This window comes from Solanum dulcamara, chromosome 4 (assembly GCF_947179165.1).
Source record: "Solanum dulcamara chromosome 4, daSolDulc1.2, whole genome shotgun sequence".
Classification (NCBI taxonomy): domain Eukaryota; kingdom Viridiplantae; phylum Streptophyta; class Magnoliopsida; order Solanales; family Solanaceae; genus Solanum; species Solanum dulcamara.
The window spans coordinates 22,612,465-22,638,640 of NC_077240.1; the positions used below are offsets into that span (position 1 = coordinate 22,612,465).

The window sequence follows — 26,176 nt, forward strand, 5'->3', positions numbered from 1 at the left end:
TGATAGGAAAATTAGATTCATTTTGTGGGTGGGTGGGGGGCAAAATAGAGAGCATACATACAGTGGTCCATACTGCAACTCTTGAAGCAATTGAATTGTCCGGCATATTTAAAGTTATCTGAGATAATATGCTTTGACCAAACATGAGATACCCCAAGAATCACATATTTGTTGTATTGACATTTTTTGAACCAAGACTCACATATTTGTTGTATTGACATTTTTTGAACCAAGACTCACACAAGACATAATACTTGCCTCCTAACTGTAAGTCATCCCATCCCTCCTTCTAATAACTATTCTTAATTTTTGTATATGGGAATGTGAATTTTTTATTTTATTTTTGTGATTCTGCATATTTTTTGTGTTTTTTGAATGATTGTTAATTTATGTCTTAAGATTGAGAAGGTTTCATTTTCTATATACTATAAGTGAAGTTTGTGATTTGAAATGAATTGGAAAAAGTAGTAACCAACTCACTGTATCAGCTCTTAGTTTCTTGCTTCCTTTCTTTCAAATGAAAATGATTGTTAATTATTGTCTTATAACATTTGTATTCTCTTCAATGTTTAGATGGAAGATGAAACAAGTCGAACGACCAATGTCATTGGAAGCACACCTTTGGCTCTTACCGAGTCTCTTGATTCAACAATGGAAGTTCAACAACATGCATTGATGGTGAAGAGAAAAGCTATAGAATCAAGATCTGCTGCTTGGCCGCATTATGAGAAGCTCTTAGAAGATGGAATTAATAAAGCTAAGTGCAGGTATTGTGGTAAAGTTCTCTTAGCTGATTCAACTAAAAATGGAACAAGTGGACTCAATAAACATTTGAAAACTTGTCCTAAAAATCCAAATAAGGTTAACAATTTCAATTCCAAGTACAAACAATCAAATTTAAACTTTCCCTTAGAAGGTGAAATGTGTGATGGGGCAATTTGGACTTTTGATCAAGAGGCATCTCGGAGGGCTTTAGTTGAGATGTTAATCCTTGATGAACTTCCTTTTCGTTTTGTTGAAAAGGAAGGTTTTAAGAATTTTATGAAAAAAACCCAACCTTTATTTCGAGTTCCCTCCCGTAGAACAGTGACTAGGGATTGTTATCAAGTTTTTGGTGAAGAGAGACAAAAGTTTATGAAGTATTTGAAAGAAACATCACCGAGAGTTTGTCTAACCACAGACACATGGACATCTATTCAAAGAATAAATTATATGTATTTGACAGTAGACTTTATTGATAGTGATTGGCTTTTGCATAAACGAATTTTAAACTTTCAGGTTGTTACTAGTCATAAGGGTGACGAAATGGCCCGTTGGATTAGTAAGTGTTTGCTTGATTGGAAATTGGAGAAAATAATCACTATAACTGTAGATAATGCTTCTTCTAATGATGTCATGGTGAAAGAGTTACACAAACAAATGGTTAATTGGGGATCTAACATGAAATGTGGTAACCATCTTCACGTGAGATGTATGGCTCACATTTTGAATCTTATTGTGCAAGATGGCATGAAAGAAGTTGGTCCATCGATCAAACGTGTTAGGCAAATGGTGAAATATGTTAGACAATCTCCCGCAAGGATTAGAAAATTTAAGGAATGTTGTGAACTAAAAAATATAGACAGTAAGAAGTCATTATGTTTAGATGTTTCAACCCGGTGGAATTCGACCTACTTGATGTTGGATGCCGCACAACATTTTGAGAGTGCATTTGATTACTTTGATCTCGAAGATGGTGGATTGTCAACTTATCTTGCTAATCATGTTTGTGAAGATGGAAGTGTTTCAGGTGTACTTGAAAGTGATGATTGGCAAAAGGTAAGTAATATGGTAATATTTCTTAAAAGATTTTATGATCTAACTGAAAAGGTTTCAGGTTCACTCTACGTCACTTCTGCTGGTCACTTTGAAGATATAGTTGAGCTTCACAATCATTTAAGAGAGTGTATGGAAGACAATGATCCTTCTTTGGCAAAAATGGGAGAAAAAATGAAAGAAAAGTTTGTCAAGTATTGGGGTGCTCCTGAAAAAATGAATAAAGTGCTTTTTATTGCCTCTATCTTAGATCCTCGTAACAAACTTGAGTATGTTGGCGACGCACTTGAGGATATGTTTGGAGATGAAAAGGGGAGTGAAATAAAAGATGAAATGGTGACTTACATGAAATCTATGTTTGAAGAGTATGTAGCAAAATTCTCTAATGTATCTCGACGCCCATCTACTCTCTCTGATTTATCGGGTCAGACATCGGATTCATCTATCTCTAACACTAGCACAAAATCAACAAAAGTAAGAAATAGGATCCAAATGAAGAGGAACAAACTAGATGGTACAGGTTTGGGTAGTAAGTCAGAGTTGGAAAGGTATCTTAGTGAAGAACTAGAGCCGACTGATGATGACGATAATTTTGATATCTTGTCGTGGTGGAAAGTTCATTCTCCTAGATATAAAATTCTTTCTGAGATGGCTCGTGATGTGTTGGCAATTCCAATTTCTAGTGTGGCATCGGAATGTGCCTTTAGCACCGGAGGCCGTATTCTTGATTCATTTAGGAGTTCTTTGACTCCGAAATTGGTGCAAGTTGTTATTTGTCTTCAAGATTGGCGTCGAAATGAACCTTATCCCATAAATGTTGAAGAAGATTTTAATGACCTTATGAAACTTGAACTTGGTATGTTTTTCAGTTTTGGTATTTTATTTTTATATTTTTTTACTTTGTTTAATTATTGACACATTTTAAATTCTTTTTAGCTATGGATGATATTGACTTGCATTGTTCAAGCTGAAAAACAGTAAAAGCAAATTTTGGACTCTATTTCCTCTGTTGCTACTGTTTCTGACTTCTGATTTTGGAGCTGCTTCAGGTGTTGTTGTTATTGTGTGTAGTGTGCTGCTGCTGCAGGTAGTGTTGCAGCTTATGTTGTTTGTTGTTGTTGTGTGTTGCAGCTGAATTATTTTGTTGTTGTTGTTGCATGTTGTATGCTGTTGCAGCTTATTGTTGCAGCTTATTGTGCCTGCTGGTTGTAGTGTTGCAGCTTATTGTTGCTGTTGCCTGCTGGTTGGCTTATTGTTGCTGTAGTGCAGCCTGCAGCCTGCAGGTGTTGTAGTTTGTTGTTGCTGCTGGTTGTAGTGTGTGTAGGGAGCTGCTGCAGGTGTTGTTGCTGCTGGTTGTAGTGTAGGGAGCTGCTGCAGGTGTTGTTGCTGCTGGTTGTAGTGTGTGTAGGGAGATGCTTGAGTGTGTTGCAGCTTATTGTTGCTGCTGGTTGGCTTATTGTTGCTGCAGTGCAGCCTGCAGCCTGCAGGTGTTGTAGTTTGCTGCTGCTTGGTGTTGTAGTGTGTGTAGGGAGCTGCTGCAGGTGTTGTAGTGTGCTGCTGCTTGGTGTATTGTTGCAGCTTATGTTGTATTGTTGTTAGTTGTTGTGTGTTGCAGCTGAAGGCTGAAGCACTTTGTTGTTGTTGCCTGTTGTTGCCTTTTAGTTTTAGGTTTTATTTTAAGATGGTTTGTGGCTATTTATCTTGTAAAAAAAAGTGCTTGTATTTGTGTTGATCTTATAAGATGCAGAAATTTGGGTATTACCGAATACCGTACCGAACCGAATTTTTATTTACCGATTACCGAATTACCGAACCGAAGTTTGAAAGTTCGGTATTTGGTATATATTTTGAATTACCGATTACCGAATTATCGAATCTAAATTTTGAAAATACCGAACCGAATACCGAATGCCCACCCCTAATAATACTGAGGTACGACGGCCCGATCCATATATTGTGTATTAATGCTGAGGAATGACAGCCCAGTCCGTATATCTCATATATTAGTGCCGAAGAATGAAAGCCCAACTCGTATACATGCATATCATATAATAATGCCGAGGAACGATGGCTCGATCCACATATCACATAACAATGCATATACGTGCATGTAAGACTTGGTAACATGTCAAACATCCCTCAGGTATCACTATAAAGTATGTTCAAGAGCCCTTAGGTATAGGAGCTTACACATTCCATCACTATTCAGCCTATAGAAGGCTCGAGGGTCGTAGTTCAACTACTTTAAGACCCTTAGCGTTTAGGAGTGAATCCGAGTCACGAGTTATACTCGAGACTTACAACTGAAACTGTCTTTACACTCATATCATACCTCAATCCACTTACATTTAAGACATTCCAAAGGAAAGAAGAGACAAGCTTCACGTGTATTACTTTTTATCACGTAAAAGGCTTACAAGACCATAACTCAACCATCGCGGGAGTTCTATCATCAAGAAGTGAATAAGATTAATGAATCATGCTCGGGATTCTAAGAATAGGACTATCTCCACATTACATATACCAACCACTTATGGCTAAGACATGCCAAAAGAAAAGAAGATAAGCTTTACATACTTATGCCAAAACATGCCAAAAGAAAGCTTCACATACCTCGTATGGACTTCTCTCAATCATGCCCACGTCGTCGTCCTCCGAACCTATTTAACATGGAAGAAATGTGAGTATAAACAACCTTAACTTTTCAGTGCCCTCAGTTGCACCTTAGTATTCATGGAACCTATTTCCTTATTCGTCTCCTCGATTAGTTCTTTAATTAGTTAAGGCGTTAACGAAAATTAGGCAGCACCTCCTCTATAAAGTGCCCTATCCGAATTTTCAATTACATCCCTAATCACTACATCCAACCAACAATAACACCCTGCAGCATATATACACATAAAACATGGCGACATCACACAACATAAGCTCCAAACAACCTGCTGAAAATTACTACACCAAAATATGGTTTCTAGTCTTTATTTTGCAAGCCTTTATTTATACGAAATGAGGGGTTGTGTGGCTGCTACCAGAAGCACCTACACCCCTTTTAGAACACCTTTAGTCCCTACAAAAATCCCCCCCACAGCTGCAGCAGTACACCACAAGCACAACACTTTACTTTGACGACAATTCAACTATAGCGACTCCAATTTAGTTTATTTCGAACGTCAAGCATTTCAATGATGTTTTCACATTTCCAGCCACTTAAACAACATATAATACACTTCATAACAACACCATAAACCCCACATTGAAAGTAAAACCCTTACCTTAACCTAAACTCATCAAACTCGCCAAAATTATCAAAACGTGGATTCTGGACAGCCTACTGTCTTGTATTGTCGCATAGTTTAGAAGGGGTAATTGAGGGAAACAGGATTTGTGTCCTCAATGAAAGTTATAGACATGTGTCTTAGGGTCGCAAATAATTTTGAATCACCCCTTCAACAATTTTGTACAAAACTATATGCCCAAAATACCAACAACAGTCCTTGTAGAATATTTAAAACGAAATCTGGGCAGCACCTCAACTATACTTCCTCATCCTTTTTCGAGCAGATAAAAGCAAAACTGGGTTTTAGAGGCTAAATAAAAATTATATCCCTATGAAATATCTTTCCAAAATATCTTGAATCACTTGAAACTAAGCCTTATACAAGGAGTTATACTCATTTTACTAACAGTAGTATCATTAAAAAACGGGTCTGTTAACAAGAACAAAAACCTCTTCTTTTTCCTAACGATAAATTTTATGTTGTTAAACACCGCTATATCACCGTAGGATACCTTAAATAATTAATTTATGGATCGAAAATGGAGGCCTTACCTCAAAGTCATGGCTGCCATAGCTCTTTTCTCTCTTCCTCAATGTTTCTCATCTTTTTTTCTAAGTGTAAAAAGGATGGAAAATGAAGGCTTAGTCATAAGACTAAGTATATATAGCCTTCCCTAGGATGTGACATGTGGCATCCCCTAAGGGGACACGTGGCATCCCCCTAGGGTGCCACTTCACGCCATACAACCAATCATACGCTGCCACATGGCAGCGTGGGGTCCACCCCAAGTAGGTGGGTCACCTACTTAGTCCAAGTAGGTGTGTCACCTACTTGTCACCTGCTTGCTTCATTTTTGTGAGTTCGTAATCTCGTCTCACTTCAAGAGCCTACGTATTCCTTGCTACTTAAGCTCAATGTGTGCTCCAGGAGCTTAATTATGCAAGATGTCCAAATCGGTAGCTTATGCAAGTAGGTCAAGTCCTACGACTCATTACTTGGCTTCCGACTCCTTTCAACTTCTTCTAACCCTATTTTTGATCCTCTCTATTATGGAGTATCTCATTCTCCTTTCCTTAGAGTTATTTGATAGCGTTGTAACTAATCAGGGTCACATGGCAACTCTTAAGAAGTTTAAGAAGGCTTTCCGAAGTTCAGAAGTACGGGGCATAACACATACCTTGGAGTCTAAAGGGTTTAAGCTGAGTAGGACCAAGACAGAGTACTTAGAGTGCAAGTTCAGTGAGATACCTCAGGAGGTTGGCACGGAAGTTAGTCTCGGTGCCTAGGCTATCCAAAAGAAAAGTAATTTTAAGTAACTTGGATCTATCATGCAAGGCAGCGGGAAGATTGACGATGATGTCACACATCGTATTAGGGCAGGGTAGATGAAATTGAGGCTTGCTTTCGAAGTGCTATGTGACAAAAAGGTGCCACCAAAACTTAAGGGAAAGTTCTACAAAGTGGTGGTTAGACCGACTATGTTATATGAGCCGGAGGGTTAGCCAGTTAAGATCTCTCACGTTCAAAGGATGAAGGTTGCTGAGAGAAAAATGTTGAGATGGATATGTGGGCATACTAGAAGCGACAGGATTAGAAATGAGGCTATTCGGGACAAAGTAGGAGTCGCCTCAGTGGAAGACAAGATAAGGGAAATGCGACTGAGATGATTTGGGCATGTGAAGAGAAGAGACACAGATCATCCTAGTGCGGAGGTGTGAGAGATTGGCCATTGATGGTTTTAAAAGAGGTAGGGGTAGGCCGAAGAAATATTTGGGAGAGGTGATTAGATAGGACATGGCACAGTTACAACTTACTGAGGATATGACCTTAGATAGGAGGGTGTGGAGGACCCACATTAGGATAGAAGGCTAGTACATAGTCTCGTGATTCTTTCTTATTAGTAGGCGCATTAGTGCACTATAATTTCTCGTGTTCGGATTTCTGTTATTATTTATTACTTTCTCTACTTTATTTACTCTATATTATTTGTGTTGCTTTCGTTATTTACTTTCTCATATCGTTTTGAACTGTTTAGCCTTATCTGACCTCTTTTTATGCTTTTATTGAGTCGGGGTCTTTCGAAAACAGTTGTCCTACCTTGATAGGAGTAAGGTCTGCGTACACTTTACTCTCCCAGACCCCATGTTGTGGAATTTCACGGGGTTATTGTTGTTTCAGTGAAAAGACCATTTATATATATATATATATATATATATATATATATATACACTATTGGAATATAAATCAAAGATGAAGAAGCAATGGTTCAGTGCATAGAACAAGGGGCAGACGGGTAAATAGTTTGAGTTGTGTATCTAATTCGGAGTTGTTCATATCTTTATATAAAAAAATCAATTACTCATCTCATATCCGATGTCAAATTCATAACACGATATGATGTTTTGTAATAACATTAATCACTAGTTCTCCACGAAATAAGCGAGTCGAGACATACTTCATCGATCGATGCATGCATTTTTCACGAGGACATTTTGTTTAATTTCATATAGTTTTTAAATTTTTTTTGACCCTTTTCCATATAAATTAAAAAAATTGACCCTTTCCCAATTATTTAAGGGAAAAGAATATTTGTATTTTAAAAAAAGAAATTATTTACAGGAAGTTATTCCTTTTTTTTAATTGCTAATTTGCGTTTTAATGAATTCAAAGTATATAGAGAAGTAGATATATATATATCAAATAGTATTTCGGTAAAAAGATTATTTGATTGTTGTTTGATAGTATCAAAGTATATATATATATATAGATAGATACTATTGGAATATATATCAAAGATGTGGCCGGTTTCCCATCGCGTCAGCCTTTTCCCAATGTACGGAGCCCCAACGAGGAAGGTGTTAGTGCTTTATCATTGGGTCATGGATCTAATTCGGATAAATAATTTAGATTGAGTCCGATTTAAGTAAATACATTTCCTAATTAGTCCAATTTGTGTAATTTTCCCATTATTTAATTTGCCTAAAATGGTCATTTGGCCCTAATTTTTCCAAAAAAAAAAGGTCGGTTGCGTCTTCTTCTTCATTTTTCTCTTATGTTGCTGCTACTTCTCCTCTTTCTTCTTCTTCACCTTCTTCTGTTGCTGCTCCTGCTTCGTCCTTCTTCTTCTCCTCCTCCTTTTGCGTCTATATTATCAGACAAAATTACAAAACTAATCAGAAAAGAGTTTCGACAGTCACTGACTGAATCAGCAGTGGTAAGAAATGAGTGCTTGTCGGAATGCCATCTAAAGTGAGAAATCTGCTCCTGGTGCGAAATGTTGGTGGGCTACAACGGCAAGAAAAATTCGATGATTTGGGACAGAAGAGTTTAAGATGGTTTTGAATAGATTTTGAGTTGATCGGAATTGAATAATCAATATATACGTCATTGTATATGTAATTTATATTGTATGGTTTAATAAGCTATATATTTTTATAATTTTTTTTATGTAAAGTAATTACTTTGTATATATTTGAAAGTAGTTCGAATGGAAAGTGGAAAATGCTTAAATCTGAAGTGTCATTTTGTGCTTGGACAAGAGACAATTTTTATAAGAAAACTAATGAAACATAGGACTCTTTAAATCTCAAAAAATCAAATAGGACTTAAAAGTCGAAGATAATAATACTTGTTATTCATTTTTTCTAGAAAAGACTCACATGTGTTGTCGAACTTTGAGAAAAGGCTTATTCATTTCATTCTCTAAAAGTTTGACTCATTTATGGCATTTTTATTTGAAAAAAAGTTAATCTATACCATTATTTATAAACTAAAAACATTTTTCATTTTGCAAAACTATTTTGTTCACACGGTCAATTATGATTCAGTCATGTCATTAACTAAATTATTTTTTAAAATGAAAAAGGTTCAAATAAGCCATCGAACTTTGAGAGAAGGATTATTTATGTCATCCGTTAAAAATTTGGCTCATTTATGCTATTTCAATTAATAAATAATGGCATGAATGAGTTTTTTTTCAAATGAAAATGGCATAAATGAGCCAAACTTTATATGATATAAATAAGTTTTTTCTCAAGGCATATTTGAGTCTTTCATCTTTTTAAATTCATCCTAAAAAGGGTAAAAACAATGGTCTTTAGATTTTCATTTCATGAATCAAAGCAGCGGCCTATTTCTATTTTTGTTGAACAGAGCCTCTAAATATGAGGTTTCTTAGTACAATCTTCAAGATCAAGCATGATAATGAGGAAACGATTACGAATTTAAATGCAAGAAACCGAAAGTACAAAAACTGGTTGCTACCTATCTGGTTGGGAAAGAGGTCCAAAATGTTGAAAGCCTATCTATAGATTTGGAATTTCTTTGTACAATACAATGTTTTTGTTCAGGTGTCAGAAAGTTGATTTTCTATGCTTCCTCAGAAAAGCAGTCGATATGAAAGCCCTGTGTAGAATCCACACTTTGGTCCTCTTTTGAGGCAGACTTTGACAAGAAGTTTCCAGCATAAAAATTTCGGTAAGGGTGATTAACCGGAGGCAATAGCACAGCAGATTCTTTGTCCATTGATAGTAGACGGCTGCACTTGCTGCAAACTTTCGAGAACAAAGTCTGGTAGCTGCAAACCCAGAACAGCAAAGAAAGCAAGGCTGTCTTGGTACCGACACCTGTAAAATGCTGTAAAGCCATAGCAGCATGCTCTGTGATGTGCCTAAATACATGATGAACTGAAAATCCCCTCGCATGTACATAGCTACCACCCTCATCTGGCGAGAAGAACGCTACAGCATCAGGATCCAAGGAACCAGCAGGGGAAACTGATACTATGGCTCTAAAAACAGAAGGAATCAACAATTCGATTATGGCATCCTTGTCTGGAACAACATCATCAGATGATCCTTGTCTTAATGTTCTCGTGCTTTGGAAAGTATTCTCTTTCGATATTTCAATAGAATTTTCACTGGTCGAAGAGGGCAACGAGGTAGCTCGCATCAACCAATCCAAACGCTGGTAAGAGAAAGTTATTACATTTGGAACCTCCTTTTTCAGATGAGTCAAAACTTCAGACACTGTTTTCAGTTCACAAGTTTCTTCTTGATCACTTGATGGAGGACCACAAAGTTTCTTTGTCACACCCTCCTTACCACAATTGGTATCAAGGTGGGGGAAAATCGTCTTTTCTGATCATTAAAGGCCTTGAGAGCTAACCTGGTCCTATCAACTGCAGATGCACCAGCCTGACCAGCAAGTTGTCTCTTCCATGCATATGCAACAACAGCACCGTCAGGACAAATCAAGGGCATGTGGAGGCCCCATGAATTACTTCGTAATCGAAGGGAATCATTGAGAACACTAGAATCTTCTAACTGCCTTCCAACAGAACGAAGGTCTTGAAGGTGTTGTCTCATGGAAGCTTCTTCTTTGAGGATAAGATGCAAAGGTTCAGAAGAGTGTGGTCGCTGAGCCGCCACAAATAGGGCTTCCAGGAGCCGATCTCCGCCGATTCTAATATCAGCTATGAGTCGACTCGCCTGCCCCAGCCGCTCCAGTGCCATTGCCACCTGCTTCGGCGGCGCATCTCCACTCGCCTCGTTGGACTCTGCGGCTGAAGCTCCTGGTACCGCCGCCGTGTGAGTTGGTAGTGTTGGTTGCTGCATTTAGGCAGGTCTGAACCTTGGGAGGTTTTACTGTTGGCAATTATGCTCCGTGGATGAGGTGTTCTATTTTCATTTTTTGGAAAAAAGGAGAACTGAGTGAGGGCCAACCTTAACCGATAACCATAAAAGCCAGCTCAAAAACTACAATTAATCATATCATATTTCAAAAAATTTAATGGTCACCTCAACAATCTCATTTTGTCATCAACAAGCTTCAAACATGCAATTCATGTCTGATATCGTGCTTCAGAGCTAAAATTCTAATTAAGAACCCCATAAAACTAGGAACAAGAACATAAAGTAGCGAAGGAAAACAAAAATGAACCACAGCCTCAAGCTAAGAGGATGTGCGAGTGATTGTAGCCTCCTTTTCCACTTTGAAGGAGGAGACTGTTCATCACTCAACTTTATAGGACAACTTGATACAGCAAACAATCACTACATATTTTCTGTAATCTTTTTTGTCCAATTGTACGGTACGAACAATATACCCTGGAATGGGTTGTCAACCAATTTTTACAGCTATTGCATATTCCAAAAGATAACTGTAGCAGCATGTCAAGAGGATGTCCGAGTAATTGTAGGCGTATATATCTATTTAAAATTAAAATTCTACTTCCTATTTAATATAGGGACAATTTCATATATATATATATATGCACAACAAAATAATTAGTTTATAATAATTATAATCATATTTTTTACATAAAAATAGCTAAAAATATGAGGTTTAGCCACGCGAGAACCATGGCTAAATGGGAGAAAACCCTGGGGGTAAAGCTGCATTTTTTGTAGTGAGTATCGCTACTATATACATGCCTCCCAAGGTATTTCTCATATAAAAAATGAAAACAACGTGATGGAGCAAATTTCTACCTCTTCCATTCTTGTGACAAAAAAAATTTCAACAAAAATAGTTGTTGTACATGTAATGTGTGTGTGTATATATATATGATGTATATCTATATATTAAAAATGTATATCTATATCTATATGCATTGTTTATACAATACATATACATTATACAAAATAGATTATATAATGTATCAATATTGTATAGTTATGTATAAACGTGTATATATGACATATAGTGTATGCATCAATGTTGTACAATAAAAAATGAATGTTTTTATATATAACGTACAATAAAAAAAGTCATTGGAAGTATATATTGATTATACACTATAGTTTGTCAAAAGTCATAGAAAGTATACATTGACTATACAATATAGCGTACCTATACATGAGCTATATATTGACCATACATTATGATACACTAAAAAAACTAAATATAGATTAACTATACATGCAGTATACACTGACGAATTCAATCTAGATCAACTCAAAATCACCTCTAAATAGTCCCCAAATTTAGATATGAAATCCTCTCAATGCTTCGAGTCTTTTCATATGTAATTTGCTCGAAATAATTCATGTTTTTAGTACGTTGAATTTTTTTAAAAAAGAATAACGACGATGAAGAAGAAGAAGAAGAAAATACAAGCATTAATGGCGAAATTGAAAGGACAAAGAAAAGTATCAGAGCAACCATCAATGGTGAAATTGAAAGGAAGAATGTAACACCCCTGAAGTTCCTGGACTAAATTAACTTTGAAAAGACCCGAAGGAATGAAATTGCAGGTCAAAGGGTTTCACGAGCCCTGTCCACGGGTCGTGGTGATCACCACGAGCCGTAAAAGGATCCCGTGGAGTTGAGGCCAAGTGGAAATTTTCCAAGGGAAGTTCCATAAACACCTTCAAGGACCGTGGTGGCTTTCAAAAGTCATAGAGATGATCCGTGAACTTCTCCCTTTTTAAAACTTAGAGACCCCACCTTCACGGGCACCTATACAGTTCGTTGAGGGTTATACGGTCTGTATAGTGCCCCGTGGAAGGCAGCCTTCAGGAGCCAAGTTTTTCCCCATCTTCACAAAATCCTCCATGAGCCGTGAAAGTCTCCAAGGCTGTGAAAGTGTTCAGTGGACCTTGACCCCCAAGATCCCTTATATGGGAGAAAACCACGACAAGCTCCACAGACCGTAGAGTACTTCACGGACTGTGGTGGCCTTCGTGGGAGTCAATCCCTCCTAGCCCAGTCGACCCTCTTTATCACAACCATTACCACGGGTCGTGGTGAGCTTCACGGGTCTAGTATTCTAATGAGGGTTAGTTTGGTCTTTTCTCATTTTTTCCAAACTAAACCCAATATATTTTGGAATAAAAATCAGTCCCTTATCATACCCAATAGAGTTTTTCCCTCTCATTAACACTTAGAACTTTTGAGAAAAAAGATTAGGGAGAAGAGGATTTGGGGCTCAAGAATTTCAAGCCAAGACTTTGATTTACGCTCAGTTAATCGTCATTCCAGATATGTAAAGATAATCATAGTGATGGATTGAGTTCATCCTCATACCATACATCTATCTAAATTCTGTAAAAGAGTAATCTAGGGTTTTGTCCTTAGTTTTGAGTATTCTTGGGATGACTAGTATCATTTTATCCCCAATTATTGAGTTGCTATATATTGTGCATTTGAGATTCTTGAGTTGATTGTTCATGTTTATTTTTTAGTATGAACCCTGTTATTTGAGTATTCATTGAGTTATTATTGAGAAGTCTATTTAAAAGTAAATTTTGTCTTTAAATTGATTTTTGAGGAGAAAAAAAAATGAGTTTTGAGAAAGAGTTTTTAAATATGAATTGGGCAAGAGCATAAGGGAACTAAGTATTCCCAAATGTGTCACTTTTTACATTGAAGAAAGAGAAACTTTGATTTCTAAATAGTTTATAAGTTTAGAGATATTTCAAAGTTATATCTCCTTTAAGAGGATCTTTTGAGTAATTACTTCAATTGAGAAAGAGAATGTATTTATAGATTATGAGTATATAATTATTGGGAGTAGTATCGAGCACCGATATGGAAACGAGTTCAAACAATTCATAGTCCTTATAAACCATGTATCCAACATGGGTAAACGATTCATACTTTTTAGATGACTTCCTTATAGTACTTAGTGGATCCACTTAGTTGAGAGATCTTATACCCTAGCAAGGTATAGGACGGTTCTGGCAGCATGGGCGAGACGCAATATCATCACATATATCATAGTGATTGTTGTCAGTTAGAGAATCTCCCAAGGAGGTTAAAAAATATTTTTACTATATTACTTTATATTATTGAGTTCATAGATGAGTAAGTATTTGATAAAGGTAACTGATTTTATTTCTTTATCTATCTACATCCAGTTGAGTACATTTTATTTGTTGCAATTTTTCCTTTCATTTATTTTGCTTCGGCTATATTACATACTCATATATTCAATGTACTGGCGTCATTTGACCTACATCGTTTAATGATGCAGACACACATCTTAGAGATCATCAACATGCGTATTGCTGAGATTATTTCCCGTCCGGCTTATGGTGGGACCTCTTTGCATTCAGAGGTGCTCTGGAATCTTTATTTTCATCTTTTATTTCAGTTTTAGCATTACATTTTGAGGTAACCATGGGCCTGTCCTAGTACCCATTTCAAAGTCATAGTTACAAGATTCATAGACTAGTTAGACAGACTTAAAGTTATTTAATTTCATTCATTGAGTTATGATTAGACTTTGAGTTACATTTCATTACTTATATGATTAAAGTATTTATATATTATTTTGAGAAGCTGAGTTTATTATATTTGTTGTGTCCATCTGAGTTGTACTATTATGAGTAAGTCTTTCGCATAGTAAGTTAGCCAGCAGGCCAAGGGTTCACTTGGAAACCAACAACGGTTTCTGAGTGCCGGCCACGCCTTGGAGTAGACTTTGGGCATGACAAAGAAGAACAATATTTGACCAATTTTAATAATTTTTAAAATTGGGCCAATTTTTACGTAAAGCAAAAGGCTAATTTTTTGGACAAATTACATAAATACACAATTTAAGATATCATAATCTCTAATATTCTCTACCATTAATTTTTTTTTTACAAAAATCCTCTCCCGAATACATTCTTATCCCTCTCGGATACATTCATATCCCCTTTCAGATACATCCCTCCTACTAAGTAATCTATTATTTGCAATGTAACGGACAACCAATGAATGTATCCGAGAGCAATGAAAAAATTAAAGTTTTGTAATTGAAAAAACTTTCGGAATAAAATGTAAGTAGCCTCCAAGTGTATGAAATTGTTGTATGTTATACTAATTTTCTCTTTAATATTCTCCCCGACTCAAATATTAAAACCCGACCCATCCAATTATGAAAATCCATTAAATCTAACTCACCTCCAAAGAATCACTACATAGAGAAGAGCGCCATTAATTACTACTCCCTCTATTCCATATTAATTGAATCTGTAAGACAATGCACACATATTAAGAAAAAATATTCAAGGACATAATTTGAACCATACTTTCCACTATTGCCCTTTGTAAAATTATAAATATAACTTTGCAAGTAATGTGATTTGTCTCCTAAAAAATATAAAACTTCAATAAATGAAAAGAAAAATATGAAAAAAGCTTCAAACATCTATCTTGACCTTTGAATAATTCAATTATTTTGAACAATGAAAAACTCCTCAAAAATTCTATTAATATAGAATAGAAGTACTTAAAAAAGAGAGCTAGAAAGCAGGAAGCACTTGGTCAACATGCATGTGCCACATATTTCATTGCATCCAACCTCTATTTCCAATACAACTATTTATTCCATTTTATTGTGCAAAATAAAAAGAATCAATTTTTTTCAACCAAATTAATATTCTCTTCATTTTAATTTAATTTATTTATCCTATTTTAACTTCACATAAAATTTAAGAAAAATAAAAGGCTTAAAAATTTTATGATTTTAAATTAAAAATATATCAAAATATTTTTTTATCTTGTGATAACATATCATCTGAAAATTTGAACTTTAAAAATTACCAAAAAAAGAAGGACACATTCTTTTTAAAATAGATTTTTTTTTAAAAAGCAGAATAAACAAATGAATGTACAAAAGCAAACATCACTAACCTTACCATTTCAGTATAATATTTTTTCTTTTTAAATATTCTTGAAGTTTACTATTCGATGCATGACATTAATGATTATTACAATAAATATTTTAATAGTTTAATTTTCATATTATATATATTTTTTAAAATTTTATTATACAATATTTGAGTATAACTATTATAGTAAGTTAATTTTACAAAAAATGAAATGCTACAGTGAGTTTCATCGTTGTGTGGAATGTTATAGAAAATAAAATATAACGAAAAATTGGAGAAAATGAAATTATTATAATGAAATGTTATTATATGACTATTATACGACTTTTAACTGCATTAACAAATTTAATATTTTTGTTGGGAAAATATTTTAAAAACAAGATTTTATTTTTTTAATTAGAATTTGGATATTTGTTATAATTAATTGTTTGTTTTGATAGGTGCCTCTATTTGTATGGAAAATTCGCTTACTTATTTTTTTTAGGATATTTTCTCGGGGAAAAGGTGATTGCCGAAATCTTCTCTAAATCTAAAAAGGAGAAAAAACTATTTCATCTGTCAAAATATTTTTTTATCTTGTGATAACATATCATCTTAAAATTTGAAATTTAAAAATTATCAAAAAAAGGACACATTCTTTTTAAAATATACATATTTTTTAAAAAAGCAGAATAAATAAATGAATGTACAAAAGCAAACATCACTGGCCTTACCATTTCAATATAATATTTTTTTCTTTTTAAATATTCTTGAAGTTTACTGTTCTATGCATGACATTAATGATTATTACAATAAATATTTTAATATTTTATTTTTCATATAATATATTTTTTATAAATTTTTATTATACAATATTTGAGTATGACTATTATAGTAAGTTAATTTTACAAAAAATGAAATGCTACAGCGAGTTTCATCGTTGTATAAGTGGAATGTTATAGAAAATAAAATATAATGAAAAGTTGGAGAAAATGAAATTATTATAATGAAATGTTATTATATGACTATTATACGACTTTTAACTGTATTAACAAATTTAATATTTTTGTTGGGAAAATATTTTAAAAATAAGATTTTATTTTTTTATTTAGAATTTAGATATTTGTTATAATTAATTGTTTGTTTTGATAGGTGCCTCTATTTGTATGGGAAATTCGTAGGGGTGGGCATAAAATACCGAAAACCGAATTAACAAACCGAATTACGGAACCGAAATGGCTATTTCGGTATTTCGGTATTTTGGTTCGGTATTTGGTACCGAAATTTAACATTTTGGTATTTCGATTTTGATTTCGGTATTTATAATTTTCCCGTTCGATATTCGGTATTTACCGAATAGCAGCGAAATTATTTCTGTTGGGCTCCTAAAGAATGACTTTTAAACATAAAGGGCTATAGGCCCATTCCTATAATTTAACTTGAAGTCCAGCCCAGTCCTTAACAGCCCAATTAACTATGTTTTTCATTTACTACATCCAATTTCAGTAAGCCCAATTGAACAAGGGTTCCTAAGCTTCTCTAGAGCAATAGAAATGGCAGAAACTGCGGCATCTCTTTTCTCCTGGAGCCTCTGAAGTGAAGCTTGCTCTTTAGCAATAACAGCTGCTTGAGGCTTCTCCAACATCTCTGTAGATTGAACAATTTTTGTCTCAAACTCCTTCTCTTGGTCTTCCAGTTCAGTGAAACGCCTCTTCAAGGACTTCTGAAGCCCATGAAAGTGTTCTTCAAGTTGCATCCATTGCAAGTTGAGAGTAACAGCACAGTGACTTTTCAACTCAGCCCTTCAGCTTCACGCCTTCACCGCTTCACGCCGCAATCAGCTTCACTGCTTCACTCCGCTTTCACCTTCACCGCTTCACGCCGCCATCCGCTTCACTTGAAGGTAAGTTCTCCTTGCTTCTTCTCTTCCTCTTCCTCTTCCAGTCTTCCTTCACATTCTGTCTCTATTTTTCCCCCAAATAATACGCGTACCCTAAATTCCATTTCAAATAGATTATGATGTTTTTGTCCTTTTTTGAGTTTAGTTGAAAAAAGTGGACAAATATATCTATACACCACGATTTCTGACTTGTGTGTTCTGAAATCTGAACCCATATACGAATTGCTTCTCACTCAGCAAAATACCACACTGACTTGTGTGTTCTGAACCAAGACTCACATATTTGTTGTATTGACATTTTCTTAACCAAGAGCTGATACAGTGATCTCTGCTAAAAGTTGTTGTGTTTTCTGTTTGTCTATATATAAACTCTTCCTTCCGCTCCACTACCTTGGTTCCTTCCGCTCCACTACCTTGGTTCCCCTTTCTTTATCAAATGTAATATGTCGGTATATATTCTTGAAATTTGATAAATTGATTGATATTTCAAGACAAGTGTGAGAGTTGAGTGCTTGTTTTCTGCCTGGATTATAAAATTGGAGATTGCAGGGAATCTCACACTACCGACACAACAATAAAATTATATAGGTTGCTATTGCTGAAGAAATGATAATAAATACTGTTGTCAGAGTGGGACTATATTATATGGCAAGCCCCTCTTCTCCAGAATAGAATAATTATTGTTGCTAATGTGAATATTACAGTAGCTAAAAGTTGATACATTACAATTTTTCTCATGCTTTTAAATGAAATCTTCACATCTTTTATTGTTGCTAATGTAAATAAGATGTAGTAACATATTTCGTGTGGACTTCGACTTCAATATGGGATTACCGAATATCGTACCGAACCGAATTTTGATTTACCGATTACCAAATTACCGAACCGAAGTTTGAAAGTTCGGTATTTGGTATATACTTTGAATTACCGATTACCGAATTATCGAACCCAAACTTTGAAAATACCGAATGTCCAGCCCTAATTGTAGCCTCCTTTCCCACCTAAAGAAGGAGACTATTCATCACTCATATGCTGTAGGACAACAGGATACAACAGTCACTTGGTATTTTTACATTCCTTTTTGTCCAATTGCATTGGATGAATAAAAGACCCACAAATTGGAAAAGAGAAGAATTTCTACAGCTATTCCATATTCCACAAAATTATACAGCAACAAGCTAAAAGGATGTACGAGTGATTGTAGCCTCCTTTTCCACTTTGAAGAAGGAAAACATTCATCACTCAAATGTTGTAGAACAATGGGATATAACAAACAATCACTCAATATTTTCTGTAATCATTTTTGCCCAGACTATAGAGGTTTTGACGTGATCTATGTCAGTATCAGGTTGTTTACATCAAATCCATTGTTTACATCCAAGTAGACTGACAATGGATCCAGAAGGTGATGTTAAGGTTAGTTCATGAAAGTAACAAATAAAGACTCGACCTTTACCTTGTTTTTGCACAATTGTTGTTCAGATTGGTGTGATGATATCATTTCTTGTCAGTTTCAATATGGGTTTGGTATTTTGGGCAGTTAATTTGTCTCTGGTGTTCCATTACATTGTACTCTATGTCAGTATCAGGTTGAAATGTTTGTAGTAATTTGTCAAGAACTGAACTTTAATGTTTTGCTGTTGTTCCTATGTCAGTATCAGGTTGAAGGTTTTATCTAACTTAACTACCTGGCATAGATATGAAATATGATTTAGCCGGACATAGTCACGGCTGGATTATAAAGAAAATAAAAAGTAAAAAGTAGTAGAAAGCGTACCTTGTCCAAAAGGCTATCCAAACTTCATAGGGTTTTATTTATATTGATATCTTACAATATAAAGAGGAATTACAATAGAGAGAAGGAGGAGGGATGAGAGAAGTAGGAGAGGAGAGAGAAGGGGGATTTTTGAACGGCACAAGTTTATCCAACCTAAGTGGCACAAGTTTAACACTTGGTTTTTTGAGACTTATAGTCAAGAAGACTTACACTTGGTTCAGAAATCCCCCTTCTCTCTCCTCTCCTACTTTTCTCATCCCTCCTCCTTCTCTCTATTGTAATTCCTCCTTATATTGTAAGATATCAATATAAATAAAATCGTCTGAAGTTTGGATAGCCTTCTGAGCAAGGTACGCTTTCACTACTTTTTACTTTTTATTTTCTTTATAATCCAGCTGTGACTATGTCCGGCTAAACCATATTTCATATCTATGCCAGGTAGTTAAGTTAGATAACATATGTATTATGAAAGACCCAGACTCGATTAAATAATGTAAGATTTTATTATAGTTTATGACTTGGTTCTGAGATGGTGGTACAGTCGATTCCGGCACTACTTTATTAATCTAGCCTAACAAGTAGTGGTGGTGTAAGTCCCCGTTAACAGGAGAAAAATGGGCAATTTATTCACACTGTTAGAACCGCTATTGCCGGATTAATAAAAGTATGTATTGGAAGTGTGACATGCCCCTTGCTCAGGTGAAAGTTTCCATACAGTCAAAACCTAAACAAAATCATACACATTTAATTTTATCTTTATATTAAAAGATAAGGATATAGTTTCAAGCAAGATCTGGATGACCGCGCGGACTACCGCCAGTCTTTTAGATCCTAGTTGCGATGGTAGATGTACCTTCATTATACTATTGTTATGTATTATTATAAATAAAAAATATCGATAAAATCAATAATTATTTAAGGGTCTCGCAGGTAATTTAGGCATGGTAGAATAACTGTAATCGGAGTATTGACCCAAACAAAGCCGCTCTCCTTCTCAAACCCTAACCCAGAGCTAAGTCGATTTCATCGCCTTCATCCTCCAGATCCAGACCCAGATGAAGCTAGAAAACAGTTAAACTCTCTTCCTTATCTACATGTACAAGCACAAGGTACCAACTCTATTTATTACTCACAAAATGTGTGATTTTGAATCTGCCTATTGCACTTTCTATGTTTCCTTGTTCTCTTCTGCTTGAATTCTATGCTAAATACTCAAGGGTGGTAGAGCAGGGTTTTGCTTAACACTCCATATCAAAAAGAGAAATACAAATTCATGAATAGACACACTTGTTGCCCTTATTATCAAGAAAAAGTCAGATTCATGAAAGTATTAAACCAGTGTTTAGTATTCTATTCCGGTGATAGAGTGGCTCACATTGAGATGATCTGTTGCTTTAATCTGCGGGGAGGGTTTTCTAGTGGATTTAGCCATTGGTTGCAATCCATTTCTAGATTAGGTGTTGAAAGATTACACCTTTCCTTTCAGTGCCTTCCTCTTTTATCCATCCTTGGCTATTCCAGCAAGTTGCTTACATTTTCTCTCGACATTGACATTCTCTCTCAGGCATCCTCATTGAAACTTTTATTGTTGCCCTTCTGCATTTTGTTTTCAAGTCCCAAAGTCCGTTTTAATTCCCTCATGACCCTTGCTTTGCACGCTGTTGTGTTAGAAAGCGGACATCTAGAGAGTACAGTAACAACGGTTATTATTTTGTATTGTTTTGGAGCGGAAAAGATTGATCTTCATACGATTGAGTGTAAAATGAGGTTGATCTTCATACCATTGAGTGTAAGATGGAAAACAATGTAGGATCTTTCTTTCTCATTTGTTCCCGTGCTGGAAAACAATGTAAGTGTCTTACGCTAGAATCACAGTAGAACTATTAAGTTAAAATTGGCTTTAGTAGGCTTTTTTTTTTGGTTATTTGATCATGGGTTGAAGAGGAATTCACAAGAAAGCTGGCTAAATCCTTGCAAGTTCTTGAGCATTAGTGAATAATTGCATAAGCATTTAATAACTCATTTGTTTCCTCCTGCTGACATAACAAGTATCCGAGCTGATTCATTTTCCCCTTCTTGTTGCCTAGAATGAGTAAGAAGGTTGTCTTGCCATATACATTTTTCAACTTGAATTGGTAATTATTGTATAAGCTAATGACCGGTGGCCTCCTCCTACTTGAACAGCTCAATTCTCCCCCCTCCCGCCCCCCAAAAAAAAAATAATAATACATTGCATGAGAATCAATCTCTTTTGGCTGCACACTCTAGTGATAGACATTAACTAGGCTGATCTCGAGGTGCATTTGAGAAAACACCTCTATACAATTTTATAGCCATTTTTGATTTTCTACTCTTGACCTCAAGTTATGTCCTTCTTATGGATCAGAAAGTTTGATGGCTTTTTATATTTTTTAAACGTTGGGCACCAAGATGACATGCAAACAACAACCTATTAGTTTGTTTCTCCTTGGTATCCTACATACGATAACCCTACATCTTTATTCAGTTATCTTTACAGACGCTACTTGTCTATGATAAACTAAACTTGTTGCCTCTATTTTGCTCCTTACCCCTAGACTTACACCCTTCATGTGGTTCAAGGAAGCTTCAATGCCTTTTATTTTCTTAAACGCTGGACACCAAGAAGACATGCAAACAACAACCTATTAGTTTGTTCCTCCTTGGTATCCTATATGTCGTGGTGATTCTAAGTCCCCTACTTTCTCCTTCTCACGAGAATGTAGGCTACGATAACCCTACATCTCTATTCAGTTATCTTTATGGAACCTACTAATCTATGATCATTTTCTACCCCAAGAGTTCCTTCATGTGGTTGAGGGAAGTTTGATTATTTTTTTTAGGTTTGCTTAAATTTTAGACATCAATAAGATATGCAACCAATAAACTATTAGTTTGTTTCTCCTTGGTATCCTACATATCGTGATGATTCATACTCCCTTACTTTTGGCTCTGAGGCTCTAAGCTCTAATCATTTATGCTTTTGACCTCAAACCCGAGGAACCATTACACATCATCTCATCCCTTGCCTTCTATATTGCTAACAATTAGCATTCACTGGCTGGAAAGAGAATGAGTGATTTGATGACAGGGAGTTGTATTGTTGGAAGGTATGAAGTTTTGGTAGACTAGAGATAGAACTACAGTTGTATTAGATGGGAAGAGTTGATTCTATAGCAGGAATTGGAGGTATTTTTTAATAGAGTAATTGTCCTGAAAGTCGTCCATTAGAAAGGCTTGCGTGTTTCTTTGTTATGTTGGAAATGATACTATGAGTATGTTTTCTATTGTGATGCTTTCTAGTATTCTGTGAATATTTTTCTCTTTCTGCTTTTCTTTATTGTTGTTTTGTCCTCCCAGAAACTTAGGTTTCTATCTCTTCTAATGTATTTTCTGCTTTGGTTGTTCACAGTCGTTTTCTTGTTTTATTTGTTTCACAACTATTTTGACATGAATGCTATAGTTTTTCAGATTTGCACTGGGTTGTTGGTTTGGGGCTTTTGGCTTCCATTTTGGGACTTTAACTATTTTCCAATAATTACCATGTTTTATTTGGTCAACTGAATAGTTTCCTGGTTTATCATTAAATATAGGAGAACTTTCATAAAAAGTTGTAATAATTTCAATCTACATAATTGAAGACACCTCGGCTTTTATTTTTGCACTGCACTTTTCCAACTTTTGAAGATAATCTTCCCCAAAGAGCAATAGGATGGGGTGAAAAGGATAATTGTATATGGCACGTTATCTGCCCTTCATGGAAGAAGTTGGCTGTATAGGTTTTATAGAACGGCAATGTGATGGAGTATATCTATCAATCTTCAGAAGTAGAAGCTATATATTTTCTGTCTTAACATTAAAGACTTTCCTGAATCTGAAAGCATTGAAACTTCAAATTCATTATTGCCATTCCCCATCCCCCATCCCTGCCTTTTTTGTTAGACGAGGGAAATCCATTCCCTGTCTAACTTAAACAATAGATGCACTTCACAAACTTTGCTGTGATTGGTTATCAAGATGGATAGATCACGTCAAAACCTCTATAGTCTGGACAAAAATGATTACAGAAAATATTGAGTGATTGTTTGTTATATCCCATTGTCCTACAACATTTGAGTGATGAATGTTTTCCTTCTTCAAAGTGGAAAAGGAGGCTACAATCACTCGTACATCCTTTTAGCTTGCTGCTGTATAATTTTGTGGAATATGGAATAGCTGTAGAAATTCATCTCTTTTCCAATTTGTGGGTCTTTTATTCATCCAATGCAATTGGACAAAAAGGAATGCAAAAATACCAAGTGACTGTTGTATCCTGTTGTCCTACAGCATATGAGTGATGAACAGTCTCCTTCTTTAGGTGGGAAAGGAGGCTACAATTACTCGGACATCCTCTTGACATGCTGCTACAGTTATCTTTTGGAATATGCAATAGCTGTAAAAATTGGTTGACAACCCATTCCAGGGTATATTGTTCGTACCCGTACAATTGGACAAAAAAGATTACAGAAAATATGTAGTGATTGTTTGCTGTATCAAGTTGTCCTATAAAGTTGAGTGATGAACAGTCTCCTCCTTCAAAGTGGAAAAGGAGGCTACAATCACTCGCACATCCTCTTAGCTTGAGGCTGTGGTTCATTTTTGTTTTCCTTCGCTACTTTATGTTCTTGTTCCTAGTTTTATGGGGTTCTTAATTAGAATTTTAGCTCTGAAGCACGATATCAGACATGAATTGCATGTTTGAAGCTTGTTGATGACAAAATGAGATTGTTGAGGTGACCATTAAAATTTTTGAAATATGATATGATTAATTGTAGTTTTTGAGCTGGCTTTTATGGTTATCGGTTAAGGTTGGCCCTCACTCAGTTCTCCTTTTTTCCAAAAAATGAAAATAGAACACCTCATCCACGGAGCATAATTGCCAACAGTAAAACCTCCCAAGGTTCAGACCTGCCTAAATGCAGCAACCAACACTACCAACTCACACGGCGGCGGTACCAGGAGCTTCAGCCGCAGAGTCCAACGAGGCGAGTGGAGATGCGCCGCCGAAGCAGGTGGCAATGGCACTGGAGCGGCTGGGGCAGGCGAGTCGACTCATAGCTGATATTAGAATCGGCGGAGATCGGCTCCTGGAAGCCCTATTTGTGGCGGCTCAGCGACCACACTCTTCTGAACCTTTGCATCTTATCCTCAAAGAAGAAGCTTCCATGAGACAACACCTTCAAGACCTTCGTTCTGTTGGAAGGCAGTTAGAAGATTCTGGTGTTCTCAATGATTCCCTTCGATTACGAAGTAATTCATGGGGCCTCCACATGCCCTTGATTTGTCCTGACGGTGCTGTTGTTGCATATGCATGGAAGAGACAACTTGCTGGTCAGGCTGGTGCATCTGCAGTTGATAGGACCAGGTTAGCTCTCAAGGCCTTTAATGATCAGAAAAGACGATTTTTCCCCCACCTTGATACCAATTGTGGTAAGGAGGGTGTGACAAAGAAACTTTGTGGTCCTCCATCAAGTGATCAAGAAGAAACTTGTGAACTGAAAACAGTGTCTGAAGTTTTGACTCATCTGAAAAAGGAGGTTCCAAATGTAATAACTTTCTCTTACCAGCGTTTGGATTGGTTGATGCGAGCTACCTCATTGCCCTCTTCGACCAGTGAAAATTCTATTGAAATATCGAAAGAGAATACTTTCCAAAGCACGAGAACATTAAGACAAGGATCATCTGATGATGTTGTTCCAGACAAGGTTGCCATAATCGAATTGTTGATTCCTTCTGTTTTTAGAGCCATAGTATCAGTTTCCCCTGCTGGTTCCTTGGATCCTGATGCTGTAGCATTCTTCTCACCAGATGAGGGTGGTAGCTATGTACATGCGAGGGGATTTTCAGTTCATCATGCATTTAGGCACATCACAGAGCATGCTGCTATGGCTTTACAGCATTTTACAGGTGTCGGTCCCAAGACAGCCTTGCTTTCTTTGCTGTTCTGGGTTTGCAGCTACCAGACTTTGTTCTCGAAAGTTTGCAGCAAGTGCAGCCGTCTACTATCAATGGACAAAGAATCTGCTGTGCTATTGCCTCCGGTTAATCACCCTTACCGAAAATTTTGTGCTGGAAACTTCTTGTCAAAGTCTGCCTCAAAAGAGGACCAAAGTGTGGATTCTACACAGGGCTTTCATATCGATTGCTTTTCTGAGGAAGCATAGAAAATCAACTTTCTGACACCTGAACAAAAACATTGTATTGTACAAAGAAATTCCAAATCTATAGATAGGCTTTCAACATTTTGGACCTCTTTCCCAACCAGATAGGTAGCAACCAGCTTTTGTACTTTCGGTTTCTTGCATTTAAATTCGTAATCGTTTCCTCATTATCATGCTTGATCTTGAAGATTGTACTAAGAAACCTCATATTTAGAGGCTCTGTTCAACAAAAATAGAAATAGGCCCCTGCTTTGATTCATGAAATGAAAATCTAAAGACCATTGTTTTTACCCTTTTTAGGATGAATTTAAAAAGATGAAAGACTCAAATGTGCATTGAATTTTGAGAAAAAGCTTATTTATATCATATGTTTAAAGTTTGGTTCATTTATGTCATTTTTATTTGAGAAAAGGCTCAATCATGTCATTATTTATTAATTGAAATAGCATAAATGAGTCAAATTTTTAACGGATGGCATAAATAATTCTTCTCTCAAAGTTCGATGGCATATTTGAACCTTTTTCATTTTAAAAAATAATTTAGTTAATGACGTGACTGAATCATAATTAACCGTGTGTACAAAATAGTTTTGCAAAATGAAAAATGTT

At 35.8% G+C, this 26,176-nt stretch overlaps 3 protein-coding genes and 1 pseudogene across 8 annotated transcripts in view; 3 read left to right on the forward strand and 1 right to left on the reverse strand.

Moving 5' to 3' along the window:
* Positions 1–573: 573 nt before the first annotated feature.
* LOC129884108 (zinc finger BED domain-containing protein RICESLEEPER 1-like) lies at positions 574–2,615 on the forward strand. Its single transcript, XM_055958467.1, has 5 exons — positions 574–1,164; positions 1,279–1,818; positions 1,870–1,945; positions 2,066–2,481; positions 2,553–2,615. Exons 1-5 carry the CDS (start codon positions 574–576, stop codon positions 2,613–2,615), a joined length of 1,686 nt encoding a protein of 561 aa, XP_055814442.1.
* A 6,584-nt stretch (positions 2,616–9,199) lies between these two features.
* Positions 9,200–11,275, reverse strand: LOC129886967 (mediator of RNA polymerase II transcription subunit 27-like; annotated as a pseudogene). The gene is made up of 2 exons (XR_008766275.1): positions 10,892–11,275; positions 9,200–10,771 (listed from the first exon to the last, which is right to left on the reverse strand). The product of XR_008766275.1 is annotated as a mediator of RNA polymerase II transcription subunit 27-like (transcript).
* Positions 11,276–17,186: 5,911 nt separating this feature from the next.
* Positions 17,187–25,952, forward strand: LOC129886965 (mediator of RNA polymerase II transcription subunit 27-like). 5 transcript variants are annotated; one of them, XM_055961883.1, is made up of 3 exons: positions 17,188–17,576; positions 20,281–20,459; positions 24,261–25,952. In XM_055961883.1, the coding sequence occupies exon 3, from the start codon at positions 24,324–24,326 to the stop codon at positions 25,569–25,571; it is 1,248 nt and encodes a 415-aa protein (XP_055817858.1). In that variant the 5' UTR covers positions 17,188–17,576; positions 20,281–20,459; positions 24,261–24,323; the 3' UTR covers positions 25,572–25,952. The 5 variants fall into 5 exon arrangements, with proteins under 5 accessions (XP_055817860.1, XP_055817858.1, XP_055817859.1 ...); XM_055961884.1 differs by lacking the exon at positions 17,188–17,576 and adding an exon at positions 18,934–18,989; XM_055961885.1 differs by lacking the exon at positions 20,281–20,459 and having other exon boundaries at positions 17,187–17,576.
* LOC129886964 (mediator of RNA polymerase II transcription subunit 27-like) overlaps positions 18,935–26,176 on the forward strand; it is a 28,974-nt gene continuing 21,732 nt past the window's right edge. The window contains exon 1 of the mRNA XM_055961882.1: positions 18,935–18,989. The gene's annotated coding sequence lies outside the window, so the exon portion shown is untranslated. The remainder of the gene's footprint in view (positions 18,990–26,176) is intronic.

Bases quoted from the DNA above. Each gene is read 5' to 3' on its own strand.
- LOC129884108 (XM_055958467.1), top strand. From the start codon at position 574: ATGGAAGATGAAACAAGTCGAACGACCAATGTCATTGGAAGCACACCT. The intron at 1,165-1,278 runs GTTTGTCTAACC...TTAAACTTTCAG, and splicing joins TGAAAGAAACATCACCGAGA to GTTGTTACTAGTCATAAGGG. The intron at 2,482-2,552 runs GCAATTCCAATT...TGATTCATTTAG, and splicing joins AGATGGCTCGTGATGTGTTG to GAGTTCTTTGACTCCGAAAT.
- LOC129886965 (XM_055961885.1), top strand. From the start codon at position 24,324: ATGCAGCAACCAACACTACCAACTCACACGGCGGCGGTACCAGGAGCT.